General features: G+C 32.4%; 1 protein-coding gene across 3 annotated transcripts in view; it reads left to right on the top strand.

Moving 5' to 3' along the window:
- Positions 1 to 8,226: 8,226 nt before the first annotated feature.
- Positions 8,227 to 19,501, top strand: part of LOC140439982 (receptor expression-enhancing protein 1-like) — a 105,210-nt gene continuing 93,935 nt past the window's right edge. Inside the window, exon 1 of one of the 3 annotated variants that reach the window (XM_072530202.1) lies at positions 8,227 to 8,408. In XM_072530202.1, coding sequence (XP_072386303.1) covers positions 8,377 to 8,408 — 32 coding nt within the window. In that variant the 5' untranslated portion in view covers positions 8,227 to 8,376. The remainder of the gene's footprint in view (positions 8,409 to 19,501) is intronic. The other 2 variants (XM_072530203.1, XM_072530204.1) reach the window with 2 other exon arrangements.

The raw sequence follows: 19,501 nt of genomic DNA, 5'->3' as shown, positions 1-19,501 counted from the left end.
TTGTTAAAGAAAATGTTGCAGCTTGACGTTAATTGTGAAATGGGTTGAATCGCGCAGAGTGCGTGCAATCTGATTTTTATTGACTTTGAAATATATTGCGAATTCGCCCGAACTATTTGTCCTCCACAAATCTTTGTGGTTTAAACGGTTTGCATCCCTCACGCCAGATAAATATAGTAGTCCCAACAGTTTTAGCCTTTAATTCAACGAAATCTGTGAGTTTTATATTCTTTCCCAAGATTGCTTTTCCACTGAATTATTAATTTTTTTGTTTTGTGCATTCGACGGTTTAGTTTCACATCTCTCCATCAAAAGAAGAATTTAAAAAATGCTAAAGGAGTCTTTAAATTTCTAGCTGATTGTTTCACACCAGGTTATTGTTTAACAATATTTTGTAATGTCTTTGCCTGTGAATACATGTCATATTGAATATGTTCCTTAAACTTAATAGCTTTTACATAATTCTTTAAATTTCTGCTCACTGTCACTAGTCTCTCTTTCTTTTAATATTTCAGGTTCATTCGATTCTTGGTTATCTCAATCGTCGTCGCAGTTATTATAATCTGAATCTGATTTTAAGCAATCTTAAATATAAATTTGGTATACTTACTTTGGAGTACTTAATAAAAAAGTTTTTTAAACAATGTCGCAACCATTTTTATAGACCGGTTGACCATATTACTTCTTCAAATCTGCACTTACAGATATTTGGTCACAAACGTCTAACGGCATCACTTAGGAATGTAGAAAGAGTTCAAAAAGAATGGACTATCTATATGACTTTAAAACAGCATGAACAATCGGAAGTATGAACCGTCTGCGACCTCTCGATAGTTACCTTAATAATAATACTTACTTACTGTGTCCAGATCAACTCTCTAATCTGATAGTGTCAATACTTCGTTAGTTGGGTAGTATTTTCATTGGCTGCAATTAAGTCAATGGGGCTGCATTCCTGTTTCAAGTAAATACAAACCAATTGGTGCTCAGAGTTTATATTTCGCCACAGTCTGTCATATTCTGAATGCCCCACCGCTTTAAATATGGCTTGCATCATAACGTGCTGATTCTGAGCCTATTAAGAGATTTCCATCTGGTGTAAGCTAATGTGAAGTGAAGCACAACGATGTAACTATTTTTTTTTTAAATGTACAATAATTAATTATGAACGTCTTTGGAATATCAGGCATCCCTATTAGACAAATAAAGCAAAAAGGGGAGTGCAATGTTAAAATTACTTAATAAATTAATTAACCATGGAATTTGCTGTGCCTGCTTTATGCTTTTTACTAGCTCGTGTTAAAGTACTTTAGTCCACCTATACAGCAGAACTTCTTAAAGTTAATGAATTAAAAAGATCTAAAGGAATCAGTACATAATATATGATGTCTACATGTCTATATCCAGCTCGTTTAGTTCACTGCAAAAGACATTTTAATGAGGGATGTTATCCTCATACGCAACTCTACATCTAATGTATTAAGTTTCATTTGTTTTACCCTTCTAATAATGGTATTCATCTGCTAATATACTTTGGTCTTTTTTTGTTTAAGTATTTAGTCTGTTTTAGAAGTTGTATGCAGCTAATTGTGAAGAGGACTTGCACATTGTATTCGCCGTACGAAATCTTACAGGCATTATACCAACAGCGTTCTCCACAAAATTTAGGGTATTGTTGTCCACAGCTATTTTCAACGATGACAATAGGAAAACACTTCGTCCATTGGCTCGCCCATTAGTACCTACCCACATAGGTGTTCAGAAATTTATAAGCTGCATTCACCAAAGGACCATACTGTAATTCTCTTTGTAGTTCTAAAACTCTGAGAAACTTTCAGGTAGACGTTTTATAGCAAGATGTTTCCCATTTATTGCTTCTCAACAATGAAAATTCGGTTCAATGTTTTTCTGTATTTCCAGCCAGTCTTGCCATCTTCTAAAGTTTGGGAGAATTAAAACGAAACAACACGAAACTAATAAAATAACAATAATTTTATAAATAAAGCATTCTATTTATTTGATTTATGAATGATTGTATAAAGAAAGCATTGTCCATAGAAAAGCTTAAAACATTCTCACAATTTCATTGGAACCGCTGTTCTCGTTTATCCGTGATGCACGGATTAAAAATAAAAATGTGTTCGCAAGCGTTACTGGTAGACAGACAGACAGAAATTGAGATAAGACTTGATTATCGTCAATTAAATATAAAAGTTCGTTAAATTATTCTACACTTATTTTAAAAATTTTCTTGAATTCCATAGGCTCCTTCACAGCTTCTTATTCTTCTTCCACAGCTTTTCTATTTCAGGAGTCACTGTTTCTTACTATTCGTTGCCGCTTATGTCTGTCCATCGGCTCTTCTTCACCTAAACCTGTCCTTCCATCTTCTTTTCGGTTTTCCTCTACCTCTCCTTCCATCAACTTTCTATTCAGCAGTTCTATCCTTCGCCCCACAAAGTATTAATTTCTACGTCTAACATGACCAAACCATTGCAGTCTTTGTTCTTAAATTTTTTTTAAGGCTCTACCCTAATCAAGTCGTTCCTGATCCTCCCCCTTCTAGTCTTACCAAACCTTCACCATAACATTTTTATTTCAGCTACCTCCATTTTCTTTTCTTGAATCTTCTTAACTGGCCACATTTCCTCTCCGTACAACAACGCAGGTCTCACCACACTCTTCTATATCTTTCCTTTTAGCTCTTCCCCGATTTTTCGATCACAAAGTACTCCGCTCATTCGCTTCCAGTTAAACCAACCAGCGTGTATCCAGGAGCTCCTCAAGGAGCCTCTTCCCTTAATTTCTCTGTCAGTACATCCATAACAAGATTAAACAGCTAGGGACTTAGTGAAGAGCATTGATGCAAACCAAGGACACTGGAAAACTTTCGGGCAATCCGACTACGAAACTAGTCCTTACTTTGGTGTACGCTTCCCCATATACATCCTTCGCGAGCTTTACGTACTTCTCAGGAACCCATTTCTCTCTCATACATCCCCATAGCTTTTATCTAGGAACTATGTCGTACGCCTTCTCAAGATCTATAAATACCAAATGTAGCTTTTCTTCTAGCCGTATTTCTTTACCAACTGTCTCAAAAAGCAAACAAGGCATCCGTTGTCGTTCTCCACAGCAAGTTTCCGAATAATTGTCGACAAAACTCCAAGGTTATTTCTCCGACCTATCTAGTCTTTGACCCAACACGTTCTTCTTTTACTCAATATATCTTGTCATTCTTCACTTAAATACTTCACAATTCCTCCAATAGCATCATCAAGAGTGAAGAGTGACGGGGTTTAGGACTCCTCAGATAGTCTGCCTTGCGCTTAGTACTGAAAAAAATTCAGAGGTCCTCCTTCATGCGATAACAAAAAGTAGCGATGAAAAATGATATTCCAGATTTAAAAACCCTTAATACTTACATTTTAAAATCAGCTTAACACTAATAAAGTCATACTTTGTGATTTAAATTTTTTTCTTATCTTTACAGAGAATACGGCCCCCAACCCCAGTGATACTTTACTGTTTAAAATATAGATTAGCAGAGCTGCCACATCTCCGATTAGCCATGAAATTTGCATCTATTTTTAATACAAGAGAAAGGTATAACAGCTAATCTTTTAAATAATTTATTTGAAATTGACAACAGTCAGTAACACAGAGCAATAGCGGTGTTGCCAAAAGCTTTTCAAAATACGAGATCATGAAAACTGTTTCCTAAACATTGTTGAAGTTGAATTTTTCAAGATTGAAAATAATAGAAAAATATATCGTGGTTATATAAAAGAGCATAGACTAATATAACAGATTCTCCTGCTTAACAAGGGTTTATCTATACGTCACCATCATGTGAAGGAATAGATAGACTAGTATGAATTGCGCAGTATAAATCATTAAACGACAAAATAAATGTTAACCCAAGAAAAATATTTTCAGACATAAATAACACATATTTTTATAAATATATCTCTAGAATAAATGTAATACATCACTGATACAGTTACAAACAATAACATCCATTATATTTCCAATCAATCACAACACAAAGTAGCTTCTAGACTAGCTCCTCAAGAAACATCCCTTTTAGGTCGATGTATAATAAGTTGAAAAGCCATAGACAATACTTTAGCATCGCATTTAACAGCGGATTGTAAGTACTGCTTATATTATTTTATACTAATTTAACCTTTGCATTCATTAAATAAATTAAAAAATCCCCCCCTCCCTCCATTTTTTAACTAACATAAGTAATATTGGCACGTTTTGTACCATAACTGATGTAAGGTTTGTTTAAATTTGTAGAATTACAATATGTAATTTCTTCTGTAAGTAATGTGAGTAAGTCTGACATTTACTTCTACTACCTGGTATGATTTAACCACGTTTCATCTAAATAGAAAATGCTTCTTCCTTCTAATCTAAATATTTTTATCGTTTCAGAGAAGTAAAGAGTTCTTGTGCATGATGGCATATTTTATTAAAATATTAAAATTTAGCCAAAAGGATTACAATCTTCAAAAAGTTTTCGGTTCAGTCCGACCGTCATCAATGAAACATTTTAAAGTAGTTGAAACTAGCTACCCAAATAGGCTTAAAAATCTTTGGATTACATGACAATCATAGTAAAATGTAAAATTATAATGACACAAGGTCGATGTTATAGGATTTCACATAAAAAGAACGTACATAGTCCCTGCTTGAAAGGGGGACGACTTTGTTCAACGATTAGAGCCAGCCTACTGGCTGGCTTAGTGAGCTGAGTAAAATGTTATTAAGTTTGTGTGACTTAGAACTAGTTCAATCTCTTCTTTATCTTTGTTTTGTTGTTACTGCTCTTCTGGGTCTATTTCTATAAATTCCGAGCGGTTCTATGTTTGTAGCTCTTTATAGTAGTCTTACCATTCTTCTTCTGTTATGTATTGTATTTGGACCTTTTGTTGGTATTGTTTCTTAAGGATTTCAATATTTTTGAAGGTTAAGATTTTCTTGTTTCTCCTAAATATTGTTCAAAGTCTGCACAAATTCCTGGCTATTTTTCGTTGTTTTATTTTGCTCTTCTTTGTTTTATTTTTTTGTTTTGCTACGTGGGTACTCATACTTGTAGAGAATTTTCTTTTCTTCAAAACATTTTTTGGTTTTTCGGTTTATTATTGTTTTGTACTGGTTACTTCTCTTTTCCACTTCTCTTCTTCTTCTCATTGCCGAACCATCTCCTCAGGTCTTTCAGCCACGAGTTCTGGCGTCTTCCTACTGATCTTTTGCCCTGTACTTTTCCTTCCAGTATAACTTGAAGTAATTCATATCTTTCGCCTCTCAACACATGACCCAAGTATTGCATTTTCCTCTCTTTGGCTATTCTTAGTAATTCTTTTTGTTTACACATGCGACGAAGTACCTCAACATTAGTAACTATTTGTACAAATGGAATCCTCATTATTCGTCTGTATATATACATCTCAAAGGCATCTATTCTTTTTTCTATTTCAGAGTCCATTATCCAATTTTCACAGCCATACAGTAAGACAGAAAAAACGTAACATCTGATCATTCGGATTCTAAGCTGTAGACTAAGGTCTGATCTTGTAAAAAATGTTTTCATGCTCATGAATGTTTTCCTTGCTTGTTCGATTCTTGCTGTCTCACTCCTCGTTGGATTTGTATGTCTTCGGATGTTGTGTGCTCTATTTCAATTGTTGCCGTTTGGTGCCAGTATAGTTCTGAGATAATTCGCAAGTCTTGTTCGTCAACTCCAGTTGTTCTCAGAATTTCGATCATCTTTTGATGGTTAACGTAGTCAAATGCTTTTCGATAGTCAATAAAACATGCATATACATCTACATTCATGTCTCTGCATCGTTGCGTTAACACATTTAAAGCAACAAGAACCTCTCGTGTTCCCAATCCGTTTCGAAATCCGAATTGAGTGTCACTCATCTGGAACTCGCACTTCTTGTAAATTCGTGTTTTCCACTTCTCCCAAAGCTTCTAATGTGGCTTCTTTTATACTGAATTTTACATGCTGATATGTAACTTTATTGCTACTGAAATGAAATTCCCATAATTTTTGGTTCAATCTCCTTTTCTATAGGTCACTTATACATTCGTCTTTTAATATTAAACACTTCTATTGAGACACATTATACTGCCTTCTTCTATTTTTTGTCCCTCTTTATTTTTAGTTTGAGTTTTTGAAGTGTACGGGAAATCGATTTTTGAGATCGTGAGTCTGTGTAATAGCATTCAACGCTGAATTGCACATTTTATTCGAGGACCTCCGAAAGGCCTATGATAGTGCCCCAGTCTCTGGCGTAGCCATGTTTTTGGTTTAGGGGGGGGAGGGGTTTAAGTACCTAAAATAACCCGTAATTCATACGAAAAATATTAAAGATGTAAAAAATTGGTACAAAAAAAAAAGAAATAATCTGTTATATAGGAGATAAAGAATGGATGTCCCAACTCTTTAGAAGCCCAGGAGCTCCTGCAGAGTTGGTCTGATGAATTTGGCACTATACGTGAAATCAAATCTTAACGGTATTTTCTCCGAAGTTCTTTTAATCTTATAACTTCATGTTTGTGAACCCCCTGTCTCTCGCACATCCCAAGCAGGCTTTTTTAATGATCAGCCGATAACAGATCCCGAATTTTTCTTTTAGAACGACAGTGCATTGAACTAAATGTCTAAAGGAGAAATCAACCGATGGCACGATCCTAACGCAATTTCGTATACATCTGCACATATGAAGAGCAAGAGGACATTCTTAACGAATATATGCTTGGACACCATGCAAATACCCATTCACAGCTGCAGCTCCATCGTAACCTTGACCAACCACATGAGAATATTTAAGTCCATGCTTTTTCAGAGTTGTAACTATGGGATTTGCAGACTGAGTTTCAAATATTTCTAGTGATTTGTTCCACTTGAAAAAGGGTCGGCCATAAGCTGGTCAAACGGCTGATTGCCCCTTTTACCATCATTAAGCGAGCGTTTCATTACGACTCAAATTCTACAGTATGCTCTACTTTCAAGCAGAAGCTTTCATTTGAAAGCGCAAATTTCGTTTTGAAGGAATGGGAAACTTATAATCTTTGGGTTAAGTCCAAGGCTGTTTTAAAATTTGGGCATTTAGATATTCATCCTCGATTTTGTCTTGATACGCATAAAAACAAACATCCAATTTAGCAGAATCAAAATATGACATAACATATGTAATAGTAGCAATGTATAAAACAGACAATCATCTGTCTAAAAAATCTCATATAAGACTGTATAGAACACTGATAGTCTTCTTCTCACATATTGATCAGAAGCATGGACCCTAACCAAACCAGGCGAACCTTTCTATCGATTTTTGGAAAAAAGGTACTACTCTAAATATTCGGAGCATGGATATAACTTTGAACTATAGAATATCTACAAGCACAAGTTTTGTGGAAAATATATTACCATAATAAAGCCAGTCGATTTTTCGTACTAACCTAAGTTTTTAAGCAATCATGTTCTTCTAATAGAACTACGTTTATCTTGGATGTTTTCTTGTATGCTGAGATGCAAAAGTTTATATGTTTTAAGGGTGGTTTATAATATAACCGAAGTATTACAGCTTGAGTCCTTTTATTATATTAATTGTTGTTTGGTTCAGACGTCAAAGAACCTCCTTATTTCTAATTCTGGCGATCCAGCTTATTTTGAGTAGGTAGGTACCTAGTCGTCTCTACACTCATATCTCAAAGGTTAGCAAACGTTTAAACATGGTCTCACTTTGGGTCCACACTACTTTTAGTCCATATAGTAGTACTGGAAAGATATAACAATGTGTATGAACTCGAACGTCAATACTAAGATCGGGGCTGCACTTTCTATTTCGCTTTTAATTTCTAAGTTTTTATCCCAGCTCTCATTGATACCTTTATCTTTATCAACCAGAGTTTTTATTTTTATCAGTCTTTATCAATCAGTGTTTTTAATTTTTCTAGCATTGTACTATGTCCGACCTTGTCAAACGTCTTTTCAAAACCAATGCACAGATGTATCTCTCTCAGATATCTTTGCAACTCTGTATCAGTATTTGTATACCTACAGGACAGGTACTTCTCTCCTACTCAAGCCACTCATAAATCCGAATTGAATATTAATTAATTGACTGCCTTGATTTTCCATCACATTCAAAATTTTTTCATCTTAATCGACGATTAGTTCTTTTTGTTTTGTTTCACATGAAATTGGGAAGTTACTTGGCAACGCTGCGTTTATCCAAGATGTCTATGACTGCTGGCGCAATGACATTGTTAGATCTGTCGTTGAATTTTTATTTATTTTGATGCTTAAACGTGAATGAATAAAGTACAAGTGAGGTGAATTTATGAACCATAATGATTTCATCAATATTATCTAGACTGGTCATGTAAGTAACTTATCGTTTTTATATAAATTTAATCACTGTCAATAATTGAATTTGGATTATGAATATTCTTTATTTTTTTAACTACCAGGTTTGTTAAATTCCCTATAGTTTCTTTATAAAAATATGCCCTTTGCTTGTACTATACTTTGGAAGATAATGGGTCAAATGACCACTAGTTTTAGATACCAATACGCACTTATGATGAAAAGGTATTTGAGGTTAGATTATTCAAAATAATTCGATAAAAATGGAATACTGGAATATAAGGCTTATCCAATTAAATAAAAAATATACCTTCAATTTACATCAATTTATTGGACGCAAATACTATGTACTTATATGTAAATATTTATCTAGTTATCGATTGCTGGTTTATACCTTATTTGGAATGTAATAAACAAAGAACTTGAGCTGTTGCTTTAAAAGTGAAAGAAACATTAAAGTGATTCATTATTAGTTTACTCACTGGACGATCTTGAACAAGATATTTATAAACGGGAAATCTTGACATCTAAAACATGTTAAAAAACCTATTTTTCCCTATATAATTTAAAAATAATAAACACATTTTGCATTTCGTATTACACTAGTTACTCATAATATTGCATATCAATCATCCCACAACTTTTTAGATCTTTTCTGTGTTGTACTCTGTGATGCAACTTTCTTTTAGGATAACTAGTGATTTATTCTGCTAGAACTTGGATAGATATATAGGATTTTTTCATCCACAATGTTTACACAATTCTTACAAAAAAAAATGTATAAATCTTCTCAGACTAGTCAAAATTTTAGTACAAAAGAGTAAGTACAATATATAGTAAAAATACACATGATTAAAATAAAACAGTGATTACAATAAAATAAATAAGAAATAAAAGTTACAAATACAAATTTAGAACTATTGTTGCAAAAATGTTAAAAATTTAAAAACCCATCAACATTGTAGAATGTGTTGTCCATTAAAAACACAGTTTGGCGAAAACCTTTATGTGAAGAATTACTGAGAGTTAATATATTGACTATTTTATTGTATCATTTTATTCCAATATATTCAGGTGCATGTTGGGATACACCTAATCTAGAGAAAGGTTGTCGAAAATTTGATTTACCTCTAGTATCATGTGAGTGAATGTCCTCATTTCTGTCAAACTTGAGCTTGTTTTCCTCAATGTGCTATATTAATTGGAAAATTAAAAGGCTAGGTAGTGTTAAAATATTAGACTTCTTAAATAGTGGCTTGCAACTATCTGAACATGGAACACCATACATACTTCTTAAAACTTTCTTATGAGCTATAAATGCCTGTTCAAGATTTGTTGAGCAACCCCATATTATTAGGTCATACTGAAGTACAGACTGGATTAACTAAAGTGAATCATTCGCAATATATCAAATGAGACAGTTTCTCTTAAATTACGCATTATATAGCTACATGTACTTAACTTTGCTGATACATGATTTACGTGAGTTTCCCATGTTAGTTTATGATCTAGGGTTACCCCCAAAAATTTTGTTGTAGTATAACTTTCTACTGATTTGCCATCCACATGTAAATAAAAGTCAGAATTTGGAGTTAAGTTTTTTGGTAAGAAACGCATAAAATGTGTTTTTGTTATATTGAGCTTGAGTCCATTATTTTTACAATATGTGCTAAATTCAGCAGACCCAACATTGGTATTTTCCATCAGTTGTATAGGTTCACCGTGAGACATGAGAATATTGGTATCATCAGCATACTAAACAATTTTATCTGGCATTGAACAAAACGTGTTTAGGTCACTTACAAATATAATGAAAAATAAAGACCCCAGTATTGAGCCTTGAGGTACACCCATGGTACATTGAAGTGGCCTTGATGTTACATTTTCCACTGTGACTACTTGAGTTCTATTACTTAGATAAGATAGGGCCCAATTGTACAGTATACAGTAAATGTTCTAAATAATCTGTTAATCTATTTGCATAGGCTGCTTCAAATATTTTAGAGAACTGACTTGACACACAAATAAAAGCCTATAGTTTGCAATATCCGTTGCAGATCCTTTATTTTTAAAAATAGGCATTCCTTTTGATTCCTTTATATCTGGAAATATTCCGCATGTAAATGATTCATTTATTAGATAAGATAGTGGTAAAGCTATATAAGTACCAACATGTTTCAAAGCTTTTCCATCAGTTTCATCTACCCCTGCAGCTGTTTTAGAAGCTGTTTTTAATACAATAGATATAACTTCTTAATAACTTTTAAATCTTTTTACAGAAAGGGATCCTTTTATAGCTTGATTATGATCTACACTGATAGAAGCTAATAATTACTGTATGCATCATAGCAATTTTTAGGTACTAGATTGTTCCCCTTAAATAATGGAATAGAACTTTCAGTCTCCAGTATTCAGAAATTTATGAACAACTTATTGTGAAGTTAAAATACCTATAGAGGAATAACCAAGCCTTTGCTTTGAGCCTTTTAACTCATTCATACAAAATCTTCTTCTTATTGCGACATCTAATGTAGATTGGCGATCACTTCTTTAACCTTTTCACTGCGGCTAGTTATAAAAGTAGTATGGTTTCTGGTACGGCTGTTTCATGCCCGTGCTGATCAACACGGTTGCTGCAGTCAGTCGATGAAGTACTATGGCGTATTTATACGGTTCACGCAGTGTATCAATACAGTCTATTCAGGACTGTATTTACAATTTAGTAGAAGTAACTATAAATTTGTTGCTGTTAGATTTTTGAAAAATAAAAAAAATAAATATACTGAAAAATTATCATTATTTTATTTATTATTAGTAATTGTAGCAACAAGGTAAAAAACTACAAACAAATGGTACACAAAACATTCAAATGCAAAATATAAATAAAAGATTTTAATGTCAGTATTAGACCCAGTATAAATGATAAAATCCAAATTGTAGCCTCCCTCACAGTCACCTAAAAGTGAAATTTAATTCCAAATCTGTGCCTTTTAGAGTGTATATACTGTTTAAATGCTAGCCTGGATATAGAAATCTACGAAAAACGGTTTTTAAATGGTCTATAACGATTCGCAACTTAAAAAGGGAGTCTTCTTTGGCAACGTTATTGTTATCTGAAAAACGTAACAACGACAATGTAAGGAACGACAAAGCTAGAAAACAATACTCTTCATCCACATCAGTCTTTCCAATTTGTTGCGACACCAGAATTTTGTTCAATATCACTATGTTCCACAACGAATTTGTAAAAATTGTTAATTTCAACAACCATTGCTTTCATAAAAGTCAAAGCAAAAAATGTTTTGAAACTACTTAAAACACTTGGACTACTTTTTAAATTTTCATTCAAACACTATGATGTATTGTCATTAAAATTATGAACTGTTGGTTGTAGATCTCCCTTTTTCCATTTATATAACGGAATCTTTTCACATTTAGCTTGTTGAAGAGAAGTAGATTCCAAAGTTAAAGCACTATTTTCACTAACCTGTGTTGATGATGGTAGAGTCTCTTCATTATCATTTTCTTCTCTAGATTCATTACTTTATGCATCAGATTCTTCAAGAATACACTCATTCTCACTGTCACTTTCCATTAAAATTTCATATAGTTCACTTTCGCTAAGATATTTGCGTATACGAGCCATTTTACTCAGCAATTGCTTTTATTAGACAAGAATGTATGAGAAATCTAAATTTAAGAAGCACCCACTTATTTTTGTAAAAAAAATACACTACTAAAATGAATGGTGTACAACACTATGATCATAATAGAAATAGATGCTGCACGCAAACCCGAGGAGAGATGCAGAATTCATTTGTGGCTTAAAAGAAATAATCTTAACATTATCAAGTCTGTAGTTTAGGTCTTCTTTGAATATTCATAAAATATTATTATCCAAAAAGGTTTTTCAAATGGTCAAGTATTATAAATTCTTTTTATTATAGAACTAATCCAAAAAATATGTTTTGGCAACAATAAGTCTTTCATTTCGGTCCAACTTGAATAATATTAAAATATTTATATCTTAAATTTCAGGTAGTAAATAAAAATCTTTTAACAATACCCTACAATATGACAAGTGGTCTCGACCCGTCTTTACTATTAGCTAATTAATGTAATAGACGTAATAAAATTATTTCAATTTGAATATTTCTTACCTGTTAACCATTCTGTGAAATATGATAACAATTCTATTGTATTTACTAAAACTCAATTCGACGGTTTTTTTCCTATTTTTCAAATAGGTTTATCAGCAGCTGTAGTAATTCACACAATTAAATTCTTAAAGAAAATAAATTAAAATACGCTGCTAAAAACTATCGTACATAAATACGGCGAAAGAGAATCCTAAGATTTTACAAGTAAATTCCTGTAGTGCGTGCCTGTGTAAAAAGGTGCGGATTTGTACGGCTCCCGCAGTGAAGCATAAAATTTTTAAATGTATTGTAAATTTTGATATAATATGCTTAACTCTTTTCTATAGGCAACATACAATACGGAAGCAGTATCTGATGCATACGGTTTCCGCAGCGAATGCCGAAAAAGGGTACGCGTATTTAGCCGGTTCCCGTTGTACGGGCACGAAATTATTTTACGTGTATATCCGGTTCCCGCAGTGAAAAGGTTCAACGCTTTCCTATCTTTTACAAAATGCAATATCTGTTCAACACTAAGGTTAGTTCAATCTCTGATATTCCTCAGCCAAGATTTTTTCTTTCTTCTCAAGCCTTTTCCTCCCTCTACTCTTCTTTGCATGATGACATGTAGAAGTGAGATTTATTGTTTTGAAGTATGTGGCCTAGATACGATGTTTTTCTTATTTTAATTGTGTTTATTATAGATTTTCTGCCATGTCCAATTCATCTTAACACTTCTTCGTTTGAGTCTTTTTCAGTCTCTAAGACTTTTCAGTTCCCATTTTAAAAATATGCCTATATAGCCATATTTCGAAGCCTCAATTTTTTAACAGATTGGATTTTCAGAGTCCAAACTGTTACCCCATATAGCAGTTGTGACCATAAATAACATTTGACCAACCTCAATCTGATAACTATACTATTTCTTATTTGTAAACATTGACTTGTATTTTATAAATTCTTTTAGAGGTATTTCAATTCTGACCTTTATCTCCGCATCTTGATCTAGCAGTGAGTTTATAATTGCTCCGGGGTATTTATACTTGTCGACCCTCTCTAATGGTTTATGCTCCAATGTCAGATGTATGTTGTCAACAGGGGTTTTCGAGATCATCATGTATTTGGTTTTATCTATATTCGTTATTAGTCCCATCTTCTTGCTTTCTCTGTTAACGATTTCTATAAGGATTTGTAAATCTTCTATATTTTCTGCCATGGTTATAGTATTCTCTGCAAATCTTATGTTATTAATGATGCTCACTCCAATCCTTACACCTTCAGTTCTTTCCCATAGTGCCTACTGAAATATTAGTTGGGAGTGCACATTAAATAATTGTGGCGACACCATACATCCCTGTGTGACTCCTCTTTGAAGGTAATGACTAAAATTCAAATAAAGAAACCTATGTATAATAAATTGAAAATTAGAAAACTTTTGAGCTGGGTAAAAAAACAATTTTCTTTAAATCCTTATTTAAGCATCCAATACAATCATAACTATAAGATTTCTTTATTGTCAGAATCTGAGCTACTCATATTTCTATTGTCACATTACTGGGAGCTTTAGAAAATTTAGTAAAATAAACGAAAATTATGACAAAATGTAACATTTGGTTTTTCGACACGTTACAACCTCCGCCTTCTTTGTAGTTATTTTAGTACCCTGTTTGTAAGTTTGGTATTCGAGAGGAAATGGCAAGTAGGGAAGCAATATTTTTGTTATTTGTCCTATTACAACAATGTAGAGATCAACAAAAAAATGTGTATATTCATTATAGTACAAAGTATCAAATCGTCAGCCATTTTTAAACCATGATTGAAGAACGGAGTATAACGATCGCGTTTTTAGTCCAAGTTTATAATATAGTCGCTACTGCGCATGCGAGGGGCGTGGCTTACAATGCTATCGAGATAGAAAATTTTCCCACGCCCAACTATCCCAATCTCTGCTTTTGTAATGTGAAAGTTTAAATTCAGCATTTTGAAATAGGAGGCATATTTCATATGGGTCATATTTGTTGCCAAAACTCCAAATCGAAATTTCATGTTATAGGTTTTGAAGATTAGGATCTGAGAATGGAAATTCCATAGTGATCGCTCAATGGAAGCGATATATTTTCTTGATCTCATGAGAATAGTAAAAAATGCAAAAATTATGTACGAAAGGTATTCTTCAATTAGGTACTCTTTACCATTAAATCGCATTTACATTTTTGTCGATAGAACACTCTGATCAAAAGATATCGAATTTTTACAAATTTTATTTAACCAAAATTGACATTTCATTCTCATCAAAATTCAGCTTTTCCGTATGATTTTTAGAGGTTCAGTAGCATTTTCGTCTATGAAAACTGGATTATATAAGATTCCACAAGATCGAAGAAAGGAAACAACAAAACATCAAAAAGATCTCGAAACATTTACAAGAAGGTAATGGAAGAGAAAAACAGTACCATATATCTTATCAGAAAAAATAGAAAGGATAGTAAACTACAACAAGTTTTAAAACAACCAATACACTGAGATCTATTTTATCCAAAGCAAAACATAACAACATACAGTGTTGCGTTCTGCACATACGATGACCTCAATATAACAATTGGGGTCATCAGAAAGGGAAGAGAAGATGTTATCCAGAACTCGCTGGTTTCCCCCTTTCGCATTGGGTATGTAAATCCCCATAGAACATAATAAGTAAGACGATCGTATGAAATTCTATTTAAAAATAAGTACAATCAGTAAACAAATTATATCATTTCATTACAACAACTCCTTTATATCTGCAATTTAAAATACGCGTCACAAGTGCGTTAAGAAAGGTGAACGAATTAACGTAAAAACACAGCTGTTTGGAACTACTAAATAAGGTACGATGGATATCTATACATCACACAAACAGGAATATGCTAGAATACGATACGACAGGCAATACCAAAGTCAATGCAATAGAATACTTTTGTGTATATATAAAGGCAAACAAACCAAACAATATTATAAGTAGACTTCGGCAAATATGCATATTGCATATTTTGCATATTGTGCATATTTTATGCAAATATTTCATATTTTGGCATATTTGTATAAAAGTTTGCATAAAGTGCATAAAAGTTCAGATTTTTATACTGTATTTGAATTTTTAAACATACCAATTTATTTCAATTCTTGTATAAAATTTTGTAGTCATTTTAATCAAGAAATGATCTAAGTACGTAATCTCTATAGGTACAAAACATTTACAATTTCAAAGAAGATCAATTTAAGTAGCCCTCAACATTCTTAGAAAGTCTCGGTCACTGAGGCATTCAGTTATTGGATAATCGCTAAGGGTTCGTTCATTTGCATTTTATGATCTAATCCCCAAATCTATCTACAATTTATTGTATCTTAACAGCAGGTAAACGGCTAATAGTTTTGTTCCTAATTTAGGGATTTTCCAAAATCTCCCAGTTTATTGAATTAGGTACCTAAACATTTCTAATTTGATGCTCAGATTTGTAAATCATTTTTGTTTTGATATTCAAAGCGTAAACACTCGTTGTGCGTAACAAAAAGGAAGATTGTGATTTTATAATGCCTAAAACAACCAGTGCTTCAACTTGGATTAAACCTTATAAAGAGCTGTCTATGGATATGGGAAAAATCTACTGTTCAGTCTGTGGCAAAATTGTAAGTATCTAATATTTTCTATTAAATATCTAATATTTCATACATACAGGGTGTTTCCAAATGACACTTACAACGTTTGACTGTAGATACTTCTCGAAAAATTGAACAAAACGATATAGTTAATGAGGGGTCAAACTTATTTACTTTTTGAGATACAGGGTGTTAAAATTAAAAAAAATTAAATTCTTTTAGTTAATAACAACAATAACTTTAAAACCAATAAACGTATTTACTTGAAATTTAGTACTCGTAGGTTGTTTTTAAATGAAAAATAGCTTCCTTTAGTGAGAAAAAATTGTCCATGGTACAATACAATATTTCACCTTTACTTTTTTTTATGAACTCAGCTATTCTAAAACACAATTATTTTTATTGTAATTGAATTAACAAAAAAAAAACTTTTGTTGAATTTTAAAATAAGTTATATGATGTACTAATGGTTAGTAACAAAAACTAATTTGTGGATTAATACTGCATTTAAAACACTTAGCGAGTGTTTTTTTTTTCCAAACCAGTTATTTGATTAACCAAAAACACCTTGTATATTTTTATATTTTAAAGGTTGGGTTAAAATAAAGGTTTTTATTTTTATTTATAGATAGCATGTGAGAAGAAATTTCAGATAGACCAACATGTGAGAACTGCTTCACACATTGCAAAAAAAGGAAAAATAGGAGGAAAACATCAAACTTCAATGGCTAAATGTTTCCAATCTACTTCAAAAAAATTAGATGAGCAAGAAACTTTTAATGAAGACTTGTGTCGCGCATTAGTGTCTGCAAACATACCGCTTTCAAAATTAGCAAATGTAAATTTTAGTTCGTTTCTAAAAAAATATTGCAAACTTAATGTTCCAAGTGATCGGTCTCTAAGAAGAAATAATGTGAACGGGCTATACTCGTCGGTGTTAATTAATATTAAGGAAGAAATTGCAGATAATTATTTTTACATATCTGTAGACGAAACCACTGATTCCTCAGGAAAGTATATTGCTCATTTATTGATTGGTGTTCTTAAAGAAGATACCTTACCAAAATCTCATCTTATTTCATGCCAGCAACTTGAGAAAACAAATGCTTTAACAATTTCGCGTTTTATACAAGAAACATTAGCAACTTTTTTAATAAATTACTGCTTATTTTATCGGATGCTGTTCCTTATATGGTGAAAGCAGGACAAAATTTAAAAATATTTTTCCCAGATTTAATACATGTTACTTGTGTAGCGCATGGATTAAACAGAGTTGCAGAGGAAATACGAAAAAAGTTTCCTCTTGTAAATACCATGATATCCAGTGTCAAAAAAGTATTTCTTAAATCTCCTATAAGAATTCAACTTTATAAAGAAATGCTACCTAACATTCCTCTTCCACCACAACCTATTTTAACGCGATGGGGAACATGGTTAGAAGCAGCTAATTTTTATGCAGATCATTTTGTTAAAATAAAGAACATCATTGATACGTTAACAGATGAAAGTTCCCAATCGCTTTTGGATTCTAAACAAACTTTTCAGAGTAACTTGCTTCAACAAGAACTTTCATTTATAAAATCAAATTTTAGTTTTGTTCAAAAAACAATTACTCAGTTAGAATCACCAAAACTGTCATTGTTCGAAAGTACAGCATTAATAAAAGAATTTGCGTCATGTTGTCGGAACGTTAGAGGTAATATTGGAAAAGATATTTTAAAAAAATTTGAAGCTACTATGGAAAAAAATAAAGGTTACCATATTCTTTCTGAAGTAGTCAGTGTTCTAGCTGGAAATATTTCGGAAAAAATTAATTTAGAACCAAATGTTTTGGTTAGTTTGAAAAATGCTCCCGTTACATCAGTTGATGTTGAACGAAGTTGTTCCATATATAAATATATGTACTCAGACAGAAGCCACAAGTTTTTGTTAGAAAATTTTGAACACCACTTGGTCATTTATTGTTACCATAATTCTAAATAAGTTTATTCATACTTAAAAATGATGTAGTTACTTAAAATAAATGTAAATCTTAATGAATAGTAGGAAATATTTAGTTATGTACACTTTTTTTTTAAATAAAATTGTTACTATTTTACGATTTTTTTATTTATTTGTATGCATATTTTGTAAAATATTTGCATATTTTCGGGTAAACACGTGCATATTTATGCGCATATTTTCTACATTTTTATTTGCATATTTGCCGAAGTCTAATTATAAGTAATAAGCATAGTTACACATATCAATTAATAGTAAAATAAAATAAACAATTAAACTATACAGTAAACATGCTAAAATGAATGTTTATCTATACGTAAAATGTTATTTTAAAAGTTCAAATCACGACACAAATGCGAAATAGCTAGTTCAGCACACAAGATGAATTTCTTAACAATATGCATATACCAGTAAACAGTGCTCGATATGCAGCAATTTAATTTTGGCAACAAATAGTATAAGGTGTACTTTACCCCATGAAATCATAGCACCACCGCTATCGCAAACGATGTCTTCAGCGACATACACAGGAACCACAAAGTTGATAATGCCCGGTAATACTAAGTGCCAGGTACCTTACACCCACACCCACACACATCTGTGTGGTTTGAGAGATAAAACTCGACTCTGATTTTGTAGATGCCTCGCTTATCTCAAATACACATCTGTGTCATTTTGCAGATGGCTTGTCTCGTAATATATAGTTTTTAACACAGATGTATTTTGTACGGGCTGTAAGCTGTAATCTTGGAATACGGGTAGAATCAAAGCTACCACAAAGTCTGTTAATGTTATATAAATGTTTATGTATAGTTGCGAAACTGCAACATACAGAAAAGATCTAAGAACTGCATTTTTTAAAATATGTTTCGAATGTAACAACTTTTATCTGAAAGAAACTTGCAGATCACTAAGTGTTAGGATAAATGAGTATGCATCTTACATTATAAATAGACTTTGACTAGATATACAGATCTAGATATATATACTAGATCTAGATATACAATGGGACAATGAACACAGAGTCCAATGGAAAGATGCATCAATAGTTATGCAAGAGACAGATAGTAACAAGAGGAAAATCAAGGGAGCAGCCCCCTAATCCTAGTAAATGAAACAAATTGTGTAGGAAACACATCAATACAATGCAGCAAGATCTGATTGCCAATACTGGAAGAAGTAACCAGTAGTAAAAATAACTGTAACAACACTAACGAGTTAACAGCAAGTCAGAGACAATAGTTACAACAAGCATACAAAGATCAGAATTTGATGTTGGCTCTCAGAATTTTCAGCCCCAAAAATGTAAATATAGCTGATGGCGATGAGACTA

This window comes from Diabrotica undecimpunctata, chromosome 4 (genome assembly GCF_040954645.1).
Source record: "Diabrotica undecimpunctata isolate CICGRU chromosome 4, icDiaUnde3, whole genome shotgun sequence".
NCBI classification, from domain to species: Eukaryota; Metazoa; Arthropoda; class Insecta; order Coleoptera; family Chrysomelidae; genus Diabrotica; species Diabrotica undecimpunctata.
This window is presented reverse-complemented; position numbering and strand designations above follow the sequence as displayed.